The 18,949-nt window shown below is 34.1% G+C and overlaps 4 protein-coding genes across 4 annotated transcripts; 3 read left to right on the forward strand and 1 right to left on the reverse strand.

The window, feature by feature from the left end:
* The first annotated feature begins 321 nt into the window (after positions 1-321).
* Positions 322-4,959, forward strand: LOC125224085 (WD repeat-containing protein ATCSA-1-like). Its single transcript, XM_048127435.2, has 9 exons — positions 322-635; positions 1,100-1,360; positions 1,444-1,603; positions 2,657-2,829; positions 3,175-3,403; positions 3,949-4,103; positions 4,188-4,277; positions 4,518-4,589; positions 4,674-4,959. The coding sequence occupies exons 1-9, from the start codon at positions 486-488 to the stop codon at positions 4,728-4,730; spliced, it is 1,347 nt and encodes a 448-aa protein (XP_047983392.1). The 5' UTR covers positions 322-485; the 3' UTR covers positions 4,731-4,959.
* A 1,599-nt stretch (positions 4,960-6,558) lies between these two features.
* On the forward strand, positions 6,559-6,951 carry LOC125224432 (uncharacterized). Its single transcript, XM_048127834.1, has one exon. It carries the CDS (start codon positions 6,559-6,561, stop codon positions 6,949-6,951), a length of 393 nt encoding a protein of 130 aa, XP_047983791.1.
* A 2,336-nt stretch (positions 6,952-9,287) lies between these two features.
* On the forward strand, positions 9,288-11,788 carry LOC125224418 (RNA polymerase II C-terminal domain phosphatase-like 4). Its single transcript, XM_048127819.1, has 6 exons — positions 9,288-9,425; positions 9,507-9,690; positions 9,764-10,053; positions 10,129-10,293; positions 10,732-10,770; positions 11,660-11,788. Exons 1-6 carry the CDS (start codon positions 9,288-9,290, stop codon positions 11,786-11,788), a joined length of 945 nt encoding a protein of 314 aa, XP_047983776.1.
* An 833-nt stretch (positions 11,789-12,621) lies between these two features.
* LOC125224270 (cyclin-D1-1-like) lies at positions 12,622-14,525 on the reverse strand. The gene is made up of 5 exons (XM_048127646.2): positions 14,231-14,525; positions 14,020-14,106; positions 13,646-13,940; positions 13,431-13,564; positions 12,622-13,357 (listed from the first exon to the last, which is right to left on the reverse strand). Exons 1-5 carry the CDS (start codon positions 14,462-14,464, stop codon positions 13,148-13,150), a joined length of 960 nt encoding a protein of 319 aa, XP_047983603.1. The 5' UTR covers positions 14,465-14,525; the 3' UTR covers positions 12,622-13,147.
* Between the last annotated feature and the right edge of the window lie 4,424 nt (positions 14,526-18,949).

The raw sequence follows: 18,949 nt of genomic DNA on the forward strand, positions 1-18,949 counted from the left end.
TATAGAAAAAATCTATAGAAAAAAACATAGGTACGTCAGATTGATGAGCAGTACTTTCTATTGAAAAAAAAATGAAAATTACAAAAAAAAAAATCAGGAAATTTGAATGATGGAGTGAGTCGAGTGACAATAAATAATCAAATTTTACAAAAATTTAACATTTTTCTGAAAATAAAGAGAGATTTGATTGGAATGGCATCTTTGCATGCCGGCCCGAAAATAGAACTTGTTCGGCCCGATCCGACACGTGCCACTCACTCGTGCGATCCCGACGCACTAAAAAATAAAATAATTTTGGATTTTATGTGAAGATAGAGAGATGAGAGAGGAAGCAAAGTAATCAAATAAATTTGCTACAGAGTTGAGGAAAATTGGGGGAAAAATTCGTTATTGAGTTGTGTTGAGCAATTGAGCTGAGAATCGGAGGCGGAGGAGTGATCGGAGTGGGTTGCTGCGGGAGGAGAAAGATCAAAGATGCGAGGACGATGTGGAAGGAGACTAGAGAGAGAGAGCTCGGGAACCTTCGCCCTAATTTGTTCAGCACTCGCATTTTCAAATCTAGGATTTCGTCCATTCAGCTCTCCAATTCCAAGGAAATCGTCTCCTCTCATCGCGGAGCAGTCAACTCACTTCAGGTCGTCCTCTTTTTCCCTTCCTTATGTATTAATTGGAGTGTTTTTCGTGCTGTTGATGTTCAGCTTTCGTCGATTCTGCTGCGTATGTGTTGATGGATTTGATTTCCTTTTCCTGTTATAGAGATGACGTTTTTTTTGACCTGATTTAGTATGTATGTATGTATGTGTGTCAGTCAGTCAGTGTGTGTGTGGGGTAGGTAGCTGGATGTTGGATTTTGTGCTTCTGATTCGTGTTTAGGATCGACAGTAATGATGATTGGTTCCTTTAATTGACGAATCAGAGTCCTATTTGGAAATGAATTTTGTCCCAATTTGGTATGCGTTTTGACAGAAGAGGACTTGAGCTTCCTGTTTCAGTGCCTATAATGCATTGTCTATGTTGTGAATTAAGTCAAAAACATGTTTACTCAATGCAATATATGTTAAAAAGAGGTTTTCTGGGATCGTTATGATCTCAAGATCAGGTTGATTTGACAGAGGGGCGATATCTACTGGCTGGTGCGGCGGATGCAACTGTTGCAGTTTATGATGTTCAGCGAGCAACAGATCATGATGGGCGTGGCCGAATTTCGAAGCATAAGTCGTTGTTTCTCATCAACAAGCAGCATGAGCATGGGCATAAATATGCGATATCATCTGCCATCTGGTATCCGGTCGACACGGGGTTGTTTGTTACTGGTTCTTATGACCATCATATCAATGTTTGGGATACGAATACTACACAAGTGAGATATTTTACCGCCATCTGCCCCAGTTTCTACTATTTCAATTTTCTACAAGTTTACATTTGTAAAATTATCCTTTGCAGGTTGTAATGAATTTCAAAATGCCTGGAAAGGTTTATAGAACTGCTATGTCTTCAATAGCAAGATCACACATGTTAATTGCTGCTGGAACCGAAGATGTCCAAGTTCGATTGTGTGATATTGCTTCTGGTGCATTTGCTCACACTTTGTCTGGTCATCGCGGTATGGAGATACTGGTGGACTATCTTGCATTGCATGAAGTTAAATCATTACATGTTTGTGGTCTGGTCTTCAATATTCAACTTTGGTACATCTAACAAAAACAAGTAGTAATTCATAAATGTAACTTAAAATGACTTGAAACGGTTTATATGATGTCTCTGCCCCTCAAAATCTACATTCTAAAATTCTTATTCACACTAGAACTTTGAAATGGGCAGTTGCATCCATACATATTTGCAATGTGCAAGTAGAGTATGTATTTTTGCTCTAGTTTACAATCTCTAATGATCAACACTTTAAATTTCTTTTATTTCAATTATTAAATGATCAGCTATTTTACAATGCTTATTTGAGGCACTTGGAAGCAGATATATAATGTCAGCAACATATACCATTCATAGTCGAAGAAGTTTAAAATTTACGAACTCATGTGTTTTGACAAAGTTGCTCATTATTTAAAAGATTTTTCATTATGGTAGTTGGTTTAAATGAGAACCATGCCTTAAGTTCCTTAATACACAAGTTAGCAACATTTCTACGTTACATGCTTCAAATGGTATTATCCATTTAGTGTTAGCTGGAAAATTAATTGTGTTTTAAGTGTTTATGAAAGATATAAAGTGGACAAGTATCGATAAGGATAATTTGCAGTTAATAGATCTGAACTAACACGTTTTACTTATAATCTCTCATTTTCTTTCTTTTTGTTTTGTCATATATTTCCTTGTTCTATATAGCTTAATAATCCTAGTATGGCCAATTACTAGACTTCATTTAGCCTTTTCTTTCTCTAATAGGGGCTAGACTCTCTTCCTTTGAGTACTGGAGTATTTTTTATTTGTTTTGTTCACTTCGCATAAGACTAACACCGCTCTTGTTGTCTGCCTTAGTTCCATTAGTAACACAAATATTGATAGAACTACCTCCAAATGGAATATAGGAAAGTCATTTTATTTCTTTTGTCACTCATAATAGATCAAATACATGTTTGTAGATAATGTTTGTACTACAATGTACTAAATCTTTGTTAATATCTCCTGATTCTTTTGACAGATGGAGTAATGTCGTTGGAGTGGTCCACTTCTAGCGAGTGGGTATTGGTCACCGGAGGATGTGACGGTGCAATACGCTTCTGGGACATCAGACGGGCTGGATGTTTTCGTGTTTTGGATCAATCTCATTCCCAGTTAGGAAGACGTCCACCTCTCCTTGCAGCAACAAATAAGGTGCCAGCTTCCTGCGATTTCTTTTTTTTTTAATTGATTTCTAAGTTAATACTCTGTGTATTGCCTCCTTAAATATTAGCTTGCTAACATAGTAACATGTTCATCTCATGATTAGTTTTATTACTGTGATTCCGTAGAACTAAAAGTTGTTTATTCAAAACTGCAATGACCTGTGGCCATATTTTGTCATTTAAATAAGACAATCACTCAGTAGAAATTTAATCAGGATATACAGGAAATGCTGCACATATAGACACTACTAAGCACGTCTAGGAAACGGGCTCTTGGTATCACATACTTGTATGAAGTATTGATGTTAGTATAATCTTATGGAATCTTCTGCAGAAATCATCATCACATCAAAGTTCTGCAAGAGCCCGGCCACCTCAAAGAAAATCAACTAATGGTAACACTGTAAAGTCCCATGGTGTCACTAAGGTTCCTAGTCAAATGAAAGGTGCAAAACAGAGATCACATCCTGGAATGATTTCGAGCCATGATCGTGCCACAGCCCATTATGGTGTAGTAACTGGATTAAAGGTGACTGAAGATGGCATGTATCTTCTAAGCGCAGGTTGAATTCACTACTACTAAAGAAACATTTATATCTTATTGTCCTTTCCAGCTTTATGGTTTCTCTTCTGAAATATTATGTGAACTCAGTTTGGATAACTACTTTCTTCTTTTAGAACACTTGAGATAAGAAGTATATGCAGATTTTTATTTGTCTGGATAATCTTATTCCGTTTCCCTTCTTTTCTTTCAAATGACCTTAAACATGAGAAAGTATTGCATTGCTTGTTATGCGATGGTTATGAATCTTATGATCATCTGTTATCTTTCATTTGATTGACTCTCAACTGGTCTATAGAATATATGACACTTGAACCTGTTCTTACATGTCATAAGTTTTGAACCTATTTCTACATGGATGAACAAGAAAAGTATTGGTTCTCTTCCAACCCTGTTACATATTAATGCTGTCACAGGAAGTTAGATTTTTTAGAATTCCTTTATTGTAGTTGTCACAGTTATATGCTCTAGTTACAAGTGATTCTGACTACTACGTCACAATTTTTTTATTTGAAAATTTGATGTAGTTATGATCTTTTGACTCAGGTTCTGATTCAAGGTTGAGATTGTGGGATATAGAGTCAGGGTGCAATACACTTGTGAACTTTGAAACTGCACGCCTACAAAGTAGCAAGGCCATACAGATGGCTGTATCCCAAGACTCAGCTCTTTCTTTTGTTCCTTGCATGACCACTGTAAAAGTATACACTTACTCTACTTACTTTAGTACTATATCATAATCCTCGTTTCAAATATTTGATGCACTTATTCTCTCAATCTATCAGGTCTTTGATATTTGGTCTGGCCAAACAAAGTACGCATTTCGTGGCCACTATGAAAATGTGAACTGCTGTTGGTATAATGCACAAGATCAGGTCTACCTCTCTCTCATATATTGTACTCATGCTGCATGCCCCACACAGAAGGACTAGCTATATATGCCATTAGATCTATGTTTCATTCATAAAGATGTATGAACTTGCCATTTCTTTAGGTTGTTAATGGGCGGCTATAATATGATTTCCCATATCCCATTGTGACCATTTTTTACAATTACAATTAAATTGGCGGGGAAATGGATCTTTTCCACTAATCAATTGTTCTATTTCATATAGGAGTTGTATACTGGTGGCAATGATAGGCAAATTCTTGTCTGGTCTCCACCCAAGGCCATTTCCACTGAAGATGTAAGCTTTTGAAACCTCGTGTTTACACAATGGTAGTATATGCTAAGACTGCGACTTGAACCATCCTTTTATGTCAAAATGCAGGATGAATCGAAGAACGGGGAGGCTGCCACCAGTGACCAGGATAACTGGAGTGATTGAGGCATTCGCATTCATGTGCCTTGGTCGATCAAATTTCCCCGTTCTGCAACATACATCGTCTAGTACAAATTACTAACAATGCACAATTAGTGGGTTTCAAGTTCAAAAGATTCTAAATGCTTTCCATATTGTGCATCAATTTTCATAATATCAAGTGTTTTCAGCGTTGTTGTATTGCAATTTGTTATGTAACAATTTGTTGTGCCCTAAAAGGACTCTATTCTCTCTATTTGGTTCTTGTATTTGCATGTATCATAGTGTAAAATACTCTCTTCATTTACTTTAGGAGTCTCATTTGAGTTCGTTACGAGTTTTAAAAAATGTAAAGAAAAGTTAGTGAAAAAAAGATAGTGGAATGTGGGTCCTATTTTTTATTACTCTCTTCGTCCCACAATAAGTGTCACATTTCATTGTTTTAATTTATTGCTCCTTCTGTCCACCATTAGAAACCTCATTTCTTAATGGCATGGGTTTTAAAAAATGTTAAGAAAAGTCGGTGGAAAAAAGTTAGTGAGATATGAATTTCGCTTGTATATATTAGTTTTAAATGAAATGTGAGGGAATGAGTTATTGGAATGTGAGACCTTATTAGAGCATCCGCAATGGCGATCTTCCCGTCGGATGTTGGAGAGGCTTCCGGGAAGGGCGTGCGGGACGTCCGCCATTGGGGCGGCGAGGGGCGGAGGTGGACGTCCCTTAAGGACACGGGATGGGTGCGGTCGTCCGCGGAAGGGCGACGGGACGTCCGCCATTGTGGCGACTCGCGGACGTCCCAATTTTTTTATTTTTTATTTTTTAAATTCGGTTCGTTGAACTTGATTTCATTCGTACCACTTGTGTTAACAAGTTTATCTCTATCTAAATTTCTATTTTCAAGCATATCTAGAATGGCTAGTAGTGGTGCGGGTGGTAGTGGCGCGGGTGATAGTGAGGGCCGACGAATTAATGAAGAATTGCAGGCCGCTATGACAGGGGCGATAGATCGCCTGCTACGCGAGGCGATGCAGCGGCAGCAGCATGCGGCGATACCTCGCCCGATCCGCTGTCGAGCTATAGTACCCCGGGACCACATCGCTGCACATCATCGATTATTTGAGGAATACTTTGCTCCAGAGCCGCGTTTTGGGGATGCCTTATTCCGACGATGTTTTAGGATGCAACGTCCGCTATTTATGCGTATCGTGAGTGCTTTAGAGCATCGATACGAGTATTTCAGGTTCAGGGAGGATGCGGCGGGCAAACCCGATCACACGCCCATACAGAAGTGCACTGCCACAATCAGGCAGCTGGCGTACGAAGGCGCGGCCGACATGTTTGACGAGTACCTCCACATTGGCGAGTCAACAGCCCGCGAGTGTCTGTAGTATTTTTGCCAGGGCGTTAGAGATAGAGAGATATTCGGGGATTGGTATCTTCGGAAGCCCACCCCCGTAGACTGCCAACAGCTAATAGATATGCACGGGTCGATGCACGGGTCTCCCGGGATGTTGGGCAGCATAGATTGTATGCATTGGGGGTGGAAGAACTGCCCCGCCGCCTGGAAAGGGATGTACACTACCGGCTTCAAAGGCAAGCATCCCACGATGATCCTTGAAGTTGTAGCTGACTACCCGGCTGTGGATATGGCATGCTTATTTTGGAGTAGCCGGGTCGAACAACGACATCAACGTCCTCTAGTCATCGCCCCTTTTCAACGATCAGTGCAATGGCATTGGTCCCGCTATCAGTTTCGTCGCCAACGACAACCTGCACAATATGAGATACTATTTGGCGGATGGGATATACCAAAACTGGCCCGTTTTTGTGAAGACGATTAGATGCCCATCAGATGATAAAAAAGATCTACTTTGCGGGTCGTCAGGATGCAGCGCACAAGGACGTGGAGCAGGCATTCGGTGTGCTCCAGAGTCGATGGGCGGCAGTGAAGGGTCCTTCACAGATGTGGTATATTGACAACATCGCCGATGTCATGTACGCATGTATTATTATGCACAACATGATTGTCGAAAATGAAGAACCTGAACTGACTCAGTGGACCAATGAAGATGCTATGGGTGCCGGTCCAAGCCACGGCGTGGCCAACACGAATGTACGTATGGGGGTACCCCATGGAGAGGCCGATTGGATCCGTACATTTGCCGACATGCGCCAAACACAAGCTCATATACAACTTCAGAATGATATCGTTGAAGAGCTTTGGGCGCGGAGGGGTAGACGTTGATATTTTAATTTTCTGTTGTTTGCATTGTAATTTTATTTTTATATAATTATGTATAATTTTTTTTAATGAAGTTGTAGCATTTTCCCCGTTCGTATTCGTGTCAAAATTTTAATCCCGTAACGTAAATTGAATATTTGTGAATTTGTGATTTTTTTTTTATTGCGGGAAGTCCGCGCGGGAAGGGCGATGGGAAGTCCGGATTGTGCAGTGGGAAGTCCTTATGACGTGGCAGAAGATGTTTTTGGGAAGTCCGACGGAAAGGGCGGAGGGATATCCGCACCATTGCAGATGCTCTTATTATTTATGATAAAAGTGAACTGAGCCTTCTATTCGTGGACGAACTAAAATTGAAAAATGAAACTCCTATTCGCGGTCCTATTCGCAGACAGAGGAGGATCAATCTACAATTGTTACGTATTAATATGATTGATTGTAATACTCCAATAATTTGTTCTCTCAATTGTTTTATACCCAATAAAGTATATATAATTATATATAATTTATGATATTAGTTATGCTCATATTTGGGATTATAAATATTATGCATTTTGATTTTGTAAAAATATTTAATTTTTAAAAAATTAAAATAAAGTTTGTGTTATATAAATATCTAAGAACATTCATTTTAAATTAGTAGTAATATTTTTTCAAGTAATAACAATAAAAACAATTTATTTTTATATACGATGAAGCGATTCATTGGAAAAAAATGATTAGGATAATAGAATAAAAAAGATGATTGAATGTTAAATCTTCCGGTGGGTGTAACTATTTATCGTACCCCCAATATAATATTTTGGGATCCGCCACTGTCCCTACCGTCTCTTCTCAGTCGCGCAACATTTTTACCGCTGCCTCTGCACATGCATTTTTCTAGTTATTATTTATGCTTTGCACGTACATCTTTAAAGCGTTGATGATATATTTAAAAACACAAATTAACGTCCTTAATTAATTGCATTAAAAAACGTCCTAAACGAATTTTAATTTTGTAGTGACATAATATGAAATTAGGCAAATCTGTAACTTTACTCCATACTCCTATTATAAAATTTTCGGTATATAGTCAGCAATAGTTTATTCTGAACATATATTATTATTAGGCAATCTGTAATTTTATACCGTACACCTATTACGAAAATTTAACTATATAATTAGCAATAGAATATTGTGTGCAGAATTGGGTTATTATTAGACAAATCTGTAATTTTAGTCCGTTCTCCTGCTATGAAATTATATACTTTATACATATAATTAAGAATAAATTATCGTGTAAAGAATTGAGTTAGTATTAGGCAAATCTATAATTTTAGTCAACACTCATATTATGAAATTTGATCATATTATCAATATCTGTCTATTTAATCATGGGATTGTCTCAAACAAGAGGGTCTATAAATTTAATACGGTATGTAATATCAATAATCAATATATATACAACATCAATATTGTTAATAACAACACATAAGGAAATAAAACAATAATCTATAACTAATTTCAAAAATTAAACTAAACCTAAATTCGACAAAATATAATAATAAATCTATTTAAACCACAATCAGTTGAAAATTAAACCCTGACCATTGTTGGAAACCCACAAACCCCAACCAGTCTTCACGCCACATCGAATCCAAGAGAAAGAAATAAAACAAGGTTGGATTTTAATTGAAGTCTTTTCTTTTGTATAACATATTTTAATAATTGTATACTAGTATTTCATAGAAAAATTAGGATTAAAGTTTTTAGAGTGCTGTCCCACTTTTTTTTTTTTGTTAGGTAGCATAATTATTTATGTCATATTTTATGCTTGTCATCTTTTTTTTTTAATATTATTTCTCATTGTTGATTCTAACATGTACAACTTCTTCAAATATGACTTGTCATCTTTTTGTATAGAGAAATTAAGAGAAAAATAAATACTGAAAAAAATATTGATATGTGGTCTGATTCAAATCAAATTCTAAATGAAAGGTGAAATAATTCAATGCGAAATAGAGTTGGTAGGATAGGTGTTCAATGTTAGAGTTATTACAATTTTTGTATAATATTGATGGATTGGAATGACAGATGGGTGAGGAGTATGCAAGAATTCTTGATGTGGAGTTGGGTGCTTCTTATGACTTGGATCTTGAGATGTAGGTCTACTTCTATGTCTTTTATAAATAACTTCATTTGTTGGTAATAATTGTCTCAGTATTTCACATTCCACTAACTCCTCATTCTCGCTTTCTTTTACATTTCTTATAATGCAAGCCGCATAAAAAGTAAGACAAATGGTGAATGAGGGAGTATTTATTATTTAGCTAGGTTGTCTTTTTTATAGAGTTAAAAGTGCGATGGAGAAGTTTGAGTTATCATTAGGCTCAGAGAATGAGGAAATCTGTACGCATCCTGGTTTTGTTGATGAATTGTGCATTAAATGTCGCTTACATGTACAAGATGATTCAGCCATTCCACTTAAATACATTCATAAGGTGGTTCTCTCCAACATTCTTACTTATAGTATTTCCCAATAATAATATCTTAACACTAAATTCTATATGTTCTCCATAAAGAATTTGAGGATAGCTAAAGATGAAATGACTCGATTACGCGATAAAGGTTTCGAGGATTTGGTTTGTTTAAAGAAAAAGCTTTATTTGGTCCTTGATTTAGATCACACACTACTGGATTCGGTTATGTTAACCAGTATAGAAGAGGAAGAAGAACAGTTTATCGACCAAAGAGATTCTCTACTAGGTATGTTAAGTATGTTAGGACCTACATTAGTTTAATATTATCTGCTTTAACTTAAAGCTTTTACGATAATTAGATACTTGGAAGAGCAATTTGTTCATACCGGACAAGATGGAAAGGATGACTAAATTGAGGCCCTTTGTGCACGTATTCTTGGAAGAAGCTAGTAAACTATTTGAGATGTACATCTATACAACGGCTACACGTGGCTATGCTTTGGAAATGGCAGAATTGATTGATCCTGAAAATAAATACTTTTGTTCAAGAATAATTTCACGAGATGATTCCACACAGGAGAATCGAAAGAGTCTGGATATTGTTTTGGGGCGAGAAAGTGCAGTCCTCATTGTTGATGACACTAAACGGGTGACTACTTAGTTTCATTCTATGCATGTTAGTTCAGTTCATAATGATTAATAATTAACATATTTATGTTTTTAGGTATGGGAAAATAATCTAGAGAATTTAATATGGATAGATGAATATGAATTTTTCACCTCTGATTATGGTGAAAGCCTCTTTCAACGGAAAACCGATGAAAAGGAGAGAGTTTTGGCTAATGTTTTAAAGGTGCTCCAACAAGTACACACTTTGTTCTTTGACAAGGTATGTCTACTCTCTCATATGACTGATAATTTTTGAAACGACATGAACACACAAGAAATTAATGGTTTTGGATCAAACCTTATGGAGTTATGTATACACTTATGGAGTTTTGGGCTGGATTGAGTTAGAGTATGAAAATAATATAATGATTTTAATTTTTTATTGTTTTTATTGTACTTTAGTTTTATTCTTCGGGTTCATTTAGATAAGAATTAATTGTGTATATCAGGTTTAATCATATAGTATTTGGTTTAAATCACGTAAATTAGATTTGTCCTGTTTAGGTCATATTACGGACACAAATCGTGAGTTGGTCGTATTGATTTATAATGACCCAACCTGCACTATTTCTTATTCTATATTATCTTTCTAATAAGTACTTATTAACTAAAGTTGAACGCTTTTTTACATCTATTTCTTAATTTTTTTCTCTTTAAGGAACGCAAGGATAATATAAAGGAGCGAGATGTGAGACAAGTAAGTCTTTGGCTCTATTATTTATTGTTTTACAATATAATACATGCAAACACAAGAACCATTAAAAAAGCATTTGATCTTTATTCTTGCATTCACAAAGTTTTAACTACTCCACTTTGCGATGATACATCATCTTTCTTTGCAGATAATAAGAACACTTGGGATGAAATTTTTCAAGCATTGCGTCGTACTAACAAAGGCCGGACTCCCGAGAGTCAAGGTGCCATTGTATTTCAATTTAAAAGGTCACAAAACATTTACTTTGTTCTTTACCTTGTTGAAAAAAAAAAAGAGCTAAGAAAGCAGTGTAATAGCAAAGCTATTCAATTTATACAAGAGTGTTTAGACATATTACTTCAAAAATAAAGTATTATTTTCACAGCACTGTTGAGTTTGTTATTTTAACTAAGATCCAAGGGAACCACTCCCTTTATATTATATATCCAATCTATTAATGATGATATTATTGATTGTCTATAAATTTAATTTGTTAATCAAGCACGCATACCTTTTTTGTTCAAATTTAGATATCTCGATATTCAAATGTATTAAATGATGCATGCATACAATTTGATAATTGGAATGAATTCAAATATATATGATATCAATAATCAACATATAGAATCAAAGTTGTTCATTAAAATTTTGTACTAGTGTAGTAATATACAACTTATTTAAAGTAAAAATTAAAATTATTTGGCAAAGTGTAATCTAAATCTATTTAAACCCCATTTAGTCTCATCCATATAGGTCTAACCTAGACTCTGATATCTTGAGTAAGACAAACTAAAAAAAAAAGTGGACATCTTTTTTAGGACGGAGGGGATACCTAATTTAGAAGAGCTAAGAAGCAATGAATAATGCTAGCCTCTGTAGCATCAATCTAAAGGGGTATGTAAATAATGCATCAAACCCGCACACCGTTGGTGAAGCATGTGATCATAAATCCGGTGGAGCTAATGGTGAAAGCGTAGATGCACCAGCCAAGGACGTGACGAGAGTGCGCACGAGAGAATAAGCGAGTTGTAACTAAACAACTAGTCATTACAAAAAATTCACTATGGAATATAAAATGAGTCAGACTCTAATGTCGACGACCCAATATGTCCACCGTGATTAAAAATTAAGTAAAGTTTAATTGTGCATTTATAACCTAAATTGTGGGTTATGAATATAAATAACACTTAACTAGTACTCCTCAAATTGTCATTACTAAGATAAATAGGTTTAAACATTATCTCTAGATCATCTAAACTGGCCCAAAGAGAAATTCAAATGTCATCCTAACTCGCCCCATCATTGTACTAAAATACTACTCCCTCCATCCCGCTTTAGCAGTCCCATTGACTTTTCTGCACTCGTTTTGTAAAAATAATAATAAATAGTTAAAATGGAGAAATAATAAAGTAAAAAAGAGAATAATATAGAGAAGAGTCTTATCTACATTATTCTCTTTTTTGTTTTATTATTTCTCCACTTTAACTATTTATTATCATTTTTACAAAACGAGTGCAGAAAAGTCAATGAGACTGCTAAAGCGGGACGGAGGGAGTATACAACTTTGCCTTCCTATTCATATTGATGTAACAATAACATCAATCTTACACTAGCTCTAGCACTAGCATTTTTTTTCTTTTTGAAAGTATATAACTAAGTGGACCCTTTCGAAAGTAGGATAGACAGAACACAATCACACACACACGTTAATTAGAAACATTGGTGATTGCAAAGAAAGGAAAGTACAACAAGCACTGGTAAGAGTACAATCCTCATGGGACATAAACATGTAGAGTTCCATCAAGTAGAGAGATTCCCTAACATAACATGGGCAAGATTTTTCTTTAGAAAAAGAAAAGAAAAAGATGAGCTCCCAATATCAAACACTTCAAACCAAATCTTTACACAAAACATCATTTGTGATGGGAAATATTGCAACACAAGTGTATCTAATCAAAGAGACATCATCACATTATTTTTTCTCACCTTCCCAAAAACTAAAAAACAATTTGAAAAAAAAAGGCACACCCTCTAAAACTAGGGCTGCATGTGGCTATAATGAGCTATAAACATAAACATGTAGTTAAAAATAATCAATCAAACAAATTGGTTTTTCAAGAAAACCCAAAGGCCAAAACTGTGTGAAAGTCATCATCTTTGTGGGCTTCATTTCCTTTCCTTTTCATTCTTTCAAACTTCTCATGTAGCTTTCATGTTCTTCTGCCAAACTTCTCCTTTTTCACTCCTTCCTTTTCCCTTTTCCCTTTTCCCAAATGAATATATTTCCTTTCTACTTTGTGTCCAATCAACTCCATAAATCATATACAAACATGAAAATTATCATCACAATCATAACTCTCACCCAAATTGATGCTTCCTTTCATGGCTTTGGCTTCTTCTTCTCATCCACATTGCTCGATTCGTCCATCTGGTCGAACACGAGGCGCGTTCGCTTCGAGGGATTCGTGGAGGAACCTCCATAAGCTTGGAATTGGATAGGGGATAGAACAGGAGACTCAATGCCTTTTGCTACATTCAATCTCTCAATCTCCATTTCTTGAAATGAATTGTAGCAAGAAATGATACTATCCTGCAAGATTGTAAATCCCATTAATTCCCCTAAACAAATACTGATAATTCATCATCAAATTTTTAGCACTCACACTATTGAAAGAATGAGGAGGTGTCAAGCAACCAATCTTGAGGTGCAATGCATCTTTTGTCAATTCTTGGTCTAATACAAACAATGTGGCAGCTGCTGATATCACAGATGGCCTATGACACATTATTTTTGCATCTACATTTCAAAATCAAGATCAATCAAACAAACAAATCCAACTCTCAAGAAAAGGGGTGACAAAAAAAGACACTAACCAACCTCTCACTGAGGTCAAAATGACTTCCTTGACTCTTGAAAGCCAGTTTTTTGGTGGTGATTTGTTGTCACAAAACTTGCTAGCAAAGAATGTGGTGAAACTAAAAGGGGTTAAAGATCCCATTTTCCAACCCAAAGCATTCAAGACCAAAAGCTCCATCCTCTGAATCACACTGCTCTCAAAATTGTAATCTTCAACACAAAATTCAGACAATGCTGGCACCCTAATTTCCTCCATCTTGGCAGCCAGTGACAGACAAGCCATGGCCAAAAGCCTCATGGCCCAAGATTGCTCTTCCTATATTCACACAAAAACATTCAACAAAATGCAGCCCACATTATAAAAATTGAATCTTTCTAACCCAAAATCAACTTACATCAATAGATCTTATCGAGAGAAATCTATCAAGATATGTAACTGATGCATAAGCAGTTTGCACTCCAAATCCAAGAACTTCCCTTTTCTGCATCCAAAAAAATAAAAATCCAATCTTTACCACTCATTCATCAAGAAAACCACCAAAACACTATAAAGATTCAATCTTTACATTCAAATCAAACACACACTAAATGGGTTTTGGTACAAACTCTGAGAATGTAATCAATCCCCTCCAAACGACCCCTTTGAATCCAAGAATTCCGGAGAAGATCTTGCATTTGGGACACCCCATCTCTGATTTCTTTATCAAGAAGTGTTTGAATGTAATCATCATCATCATTTTCATATACTAAAATTTCTTCATCTTCACAGGCTAAACTTCCCAAATCCTCTTTACATAGGAGACTAGTAGGAGAGAGCATTGATTGAGAGCTACTCTCCATATTTTTTTTCTTGTTTTGTAACAGAGTGTTGAATTTTCTTTTACTCAAATCTAAATAAAGATTTGGGAGAGAATCTAAGGATATGTATGGGAGAAATTTATGCCGCGAAAACAAGCGGGTATTTCTGATAATGGTGGTCGTGTCTTCTAATTAGGCATGTGATATGATAACCATAACTACCATTATTTATTTATTTATTATATAAATTTGTGTTAAAATGACAACCCCTCTTAAAATGACACCGTAACACAATATTATAAACGCTACACAACAATATTACAAACACTACACAACAATTTATAGATTGTTGTATAGTGTGTCGGATATTGCTGGATAAAGACCAGCAAATTGCTGACCGTCTTTTTCCACATTTTTTTTGCCACGTGGCAGCTTATTATTCGTCCACGTGTATAAATGATTGGCTAGAAATTGTGGTATGATGTTATTTGAAGGGTGGTAACACCCTAACATATCCCTTTTTTAAATTTAATCGTTGGTCACACTATTTAGTAAGATCATCGTAACTACTAATATCATATTTACTTTGTATTTATTTGTTGAATAATTCCCTTGAATTTTGAATAGAATCAAACTGGTTTTATTGTCAATTACTACTACCTTTGTGTTGAAATGAAACGTTTTGAATATTTTGGGATCAGAGAGTATTTATTAATAATAATGAATTTTAGAATAAAGAGAAAAATATTTAGGAGTGATTAGCGAATTGACATTGGGATTTTAGCTAAATTTTTGCTTTATGTGAATTACAGATATTTACGGATAAATTGATGCAATTCGATTATTGGAATTACGGATATCTTAATCATTTTCCATAATAATATAGCTTTGGCCGATTTCTTTAATAGTGCATCTATTTCGATTCAATAATTATATTAAGGGCCCTTCCAAAATTTATGTCACAAAGTACATATGGTAGACCTCAATTCCACTGTCCTTCCAACTCACATTTTGGTGATTCTTTTTCACCATTTATTCTTTAGACTATACCATAATTTGTTCGTCTTTATAGTTATGATCAAATGTAAAACAATATATTAAATGAATGGTATCTTTCCAACTTGTGTGGTTAGTGTAATTATTGTACAATGTATAGTGTTTGTATCCTTATATATGATCTAGCGGTCATGTTTTTGTGCGATACAGTGGCTTAATTGATCACTGACAATTTTTAATACAAAAGTGCATTTCTAGTTTCGATTTACAGTTTATTGTTAATTAAGATACTATATGATCTCATAAGTTTAGAGTGATTTAGTATACTAAAAGATAGTACTAGTAGACAAATAGGGTAAGATGTTTTCTTTTTTTACAACAATATTTACGTGAGTCATATCTTTGAATGGTAGTGTATGAATGAATTGTTACACGACATTTACCAATGCTTTTTAAATATGGTATTTACATAAAGTTTTGCCAACAATGAATTGTCTCCATTATAATGTGTTTTGAAATAGAAATGTTATGAAATGCAACTTTTGTGAGCATATTAGTGTGACCATAACCTTAACATTATTGTTTTGTTTTCAACTTTTAATTTAAATAAAACTATATTAAACTATTACTAACATTATAAATTTTATAAATTACTTAAATGATTAAAGCTTAAATTTTTTTTCATTCATTATTTTGAATAATAAAAAAATAAATAAATTGAGCTTTCATTTTTTATATTATGTATTGAATTAATGAAGTTAAAAATAGTACTAGTAAAAACAAAAATATTGCTAGAATCTCGTTTTGCAAAACAACATACGTGGTATGATATGATTGGGTTATGGTATGAACATTGGTTAGAGAAGTACCATCATTGCGTCACTTCACTGAAATAGGCAGACCCTTTAAACAATTGTAATGTGATTTTTTTGTATTTCCCAGCCATTCTTTGAATTTTCAATTTATGAAATAAGGACCCAATTTTAATATCACTCGAATAAGATTCATGCATGATATCATAAAGTTTTAAGACTTGTACAAATATTTGTTCTATATATAATCTATGCTCATTATCAGTACATTTTTTTATGAAAAATTCTGTTTGTCTACTTTTTTTGTATTACATTTTCAATTTATAGGCATCAGTAGTAGTAGTTTATTGCGATAATAAATACTCCCTCCGTCCCCTATAATTTTACCCACTATTCCATTTTGGACCGTCCCACATAATTTTATACACTTCACTTTTATCATTTTTGGTAGTGGACCCCATATTCCACTAACTCATTCCTACTCACATTTTATTATAGAACTAATACTTTAAAAATAGGACCCACATCCCACCAACTTTTTCAACTCACTTTCCATTAGATTTTTTAAAACCCGTGCCGGGTCAAAGTGGGTAAAATTATGGGGGACGGAGGGAGTATTGATTTACACCATAATATTACTACTTATTTTTCAGTAAAATTTGTATACATTAGATGTATCATCTTGAAGAATGAATACAATACCTAAGAACGAAGAACTTTCGTTGTGAAAATTGGAATTTTTTCAAAATTAAAGGAAAGATTGTGCCATTTTTTAAGAAGGGTCCAATAGTTAGACCATAAACACTTGATTAACAATAATATCAATTTTATATTAAAATGTTAAATAATATTCGTAATACTAGTAAAAATACTTTACTACTATTATAAAGAGAAAGTTAAATGTTTTCTAATTTGTTACTAAGCCTCCAATGAGAATACTTAATAAAATTCTAAGATGGGATCAGTTCACTGCTCAAGAAAACAAGAACAACATTAATTATCTCAATTACAATTTTACAATATCACAGACAGTTGTATAACGCAAGATCCAATATATCTTAATGTTAATCAAAGACTTTTCATCATAAACTAACTTGTTAAAATTTTCAAAGGGGAAAAACAAATCTTATTTTAATCACCTAATTTTTGTCAGTATTATATCATTAGAATCCGACCAATCCTAATGGATTTGATTAAATTAATGCAGTCAACATTGTACTTGAATTATATGTAAATTATCCCAAAATCTCTAACAACCTCAAATGATTATATATACACAATGTACTTAGCATACCATGACATGTTATTAACCCTATATATATGTATATATCTATATGGAGATAGCTATAATTTATGACTATCCACACACAACTTCATTTTATGAAGAGTCTATATCCACATATAACAAAGGCTTACAAATATATAACTTTATGGAAAATAGTTTCCCATTTGGACTAAAGTCATGTATTATATGAGTAGAGCATAAAAGTGCACCTATATAGGTGGGTCACAATTCACAAAGTTTCTTTCTAACAAGCATTTGTCAGTCAAACCCCAGCCATCTATTTCCCACCATCTCTCACACACGCATATTCTTTCGATGCACAACGCATAGTTGATCGCTCGAACAATAGTGACGAGCTAAAAGTACAAGTCAAAATCCAAAAGAAAAATGACGCTAATAATATAATATTCAAAGCGATATTTTTATGCAACAAAACAGAAAACATCAATATACTGAAGATACTAATTAGAAAACAATGACTCAAACAACCAAGACGAAAGATAATAAGAAAATAATGACTCAAACAACCAAGACTAAGACTCTATATGATAAAGGGCTTTTGATATCAACTAAAAGGTTTATGATTTGTACTCATTCCTGATTAATTATGAGTGTGCATGAAAAAGTAAAAGTAAGTTCAAAATATTAAGTGGATTGTCATATCATTTCATGTTGTACTAGAATATTCATAACACGTGATGGGATATGAAAAGTTACTTCATCACCTTTACTTTTTACATTTTCCTTCAATCTTTTTACCGATTCTATTTGTTAACTTTTATTCTAATCATTTTGTAGTCAAATATGTGAATAAAGACTTGAACTTTTTTTTAAAACTATATATTACGAATCTTGGATTCGTTTTATAATATTAATATGTATGAATTTATCGTATATAGGAGAATATGTTTTGATCATGGAATAGTTTACTCAAAGCAAATGGCCACTAATTAAGTTGGCCAAAGTTTAAGCTTCATCAAGATGTGTGCCATATTATTTTAGGGATATCCCTACAAAGGTAATGAAATGAAATTAATTTTTTCAAATAATTAATTATTTTTCATAGATCTAGAGTCTTTGGCATCAAAGTGCATTAATTTGGTAGCAAGTTAAACAATCAATCGGCAATAAAGTACGTCCATATAAATTTGAGGAATGTACACTTGGAACTATGTTTAAATTTTTTTAAAAAATTGTTAAAATTTGACTAAATTTGTGTATTCACCTCATATATGTAAACAATGTCACTTCAGTTGTGTATCATCACTAATTAATTGTGCTTTCTAATGCAAAAAATAACTTTCAAGCTAAAACATATTCAATTTATCGAGCTTAGGGAATTTTGAATCTTGATTTTTTTTAAAATCTATTTATTTATATTCTACTAGTAATATATTTGTAAGTTCAAATTTTTTATGAACTTTGTGGCATATG

This window comes from Salvia hispanica, chromosome 1 (genome assembly GCF_029641045.1).
Source record: "Salvia hispanica isolate PSC_SH4W2 chromosome 1, Shi_PSC_v1, whole genome shotgun sequence".
Classification (NCBI taxonomy): Eukaryota; Viridiplantae; Streptophyta; class Magnoliopsida; order Lamiales; family Lamiaceae; genus Salvia; species Salvia hispanica.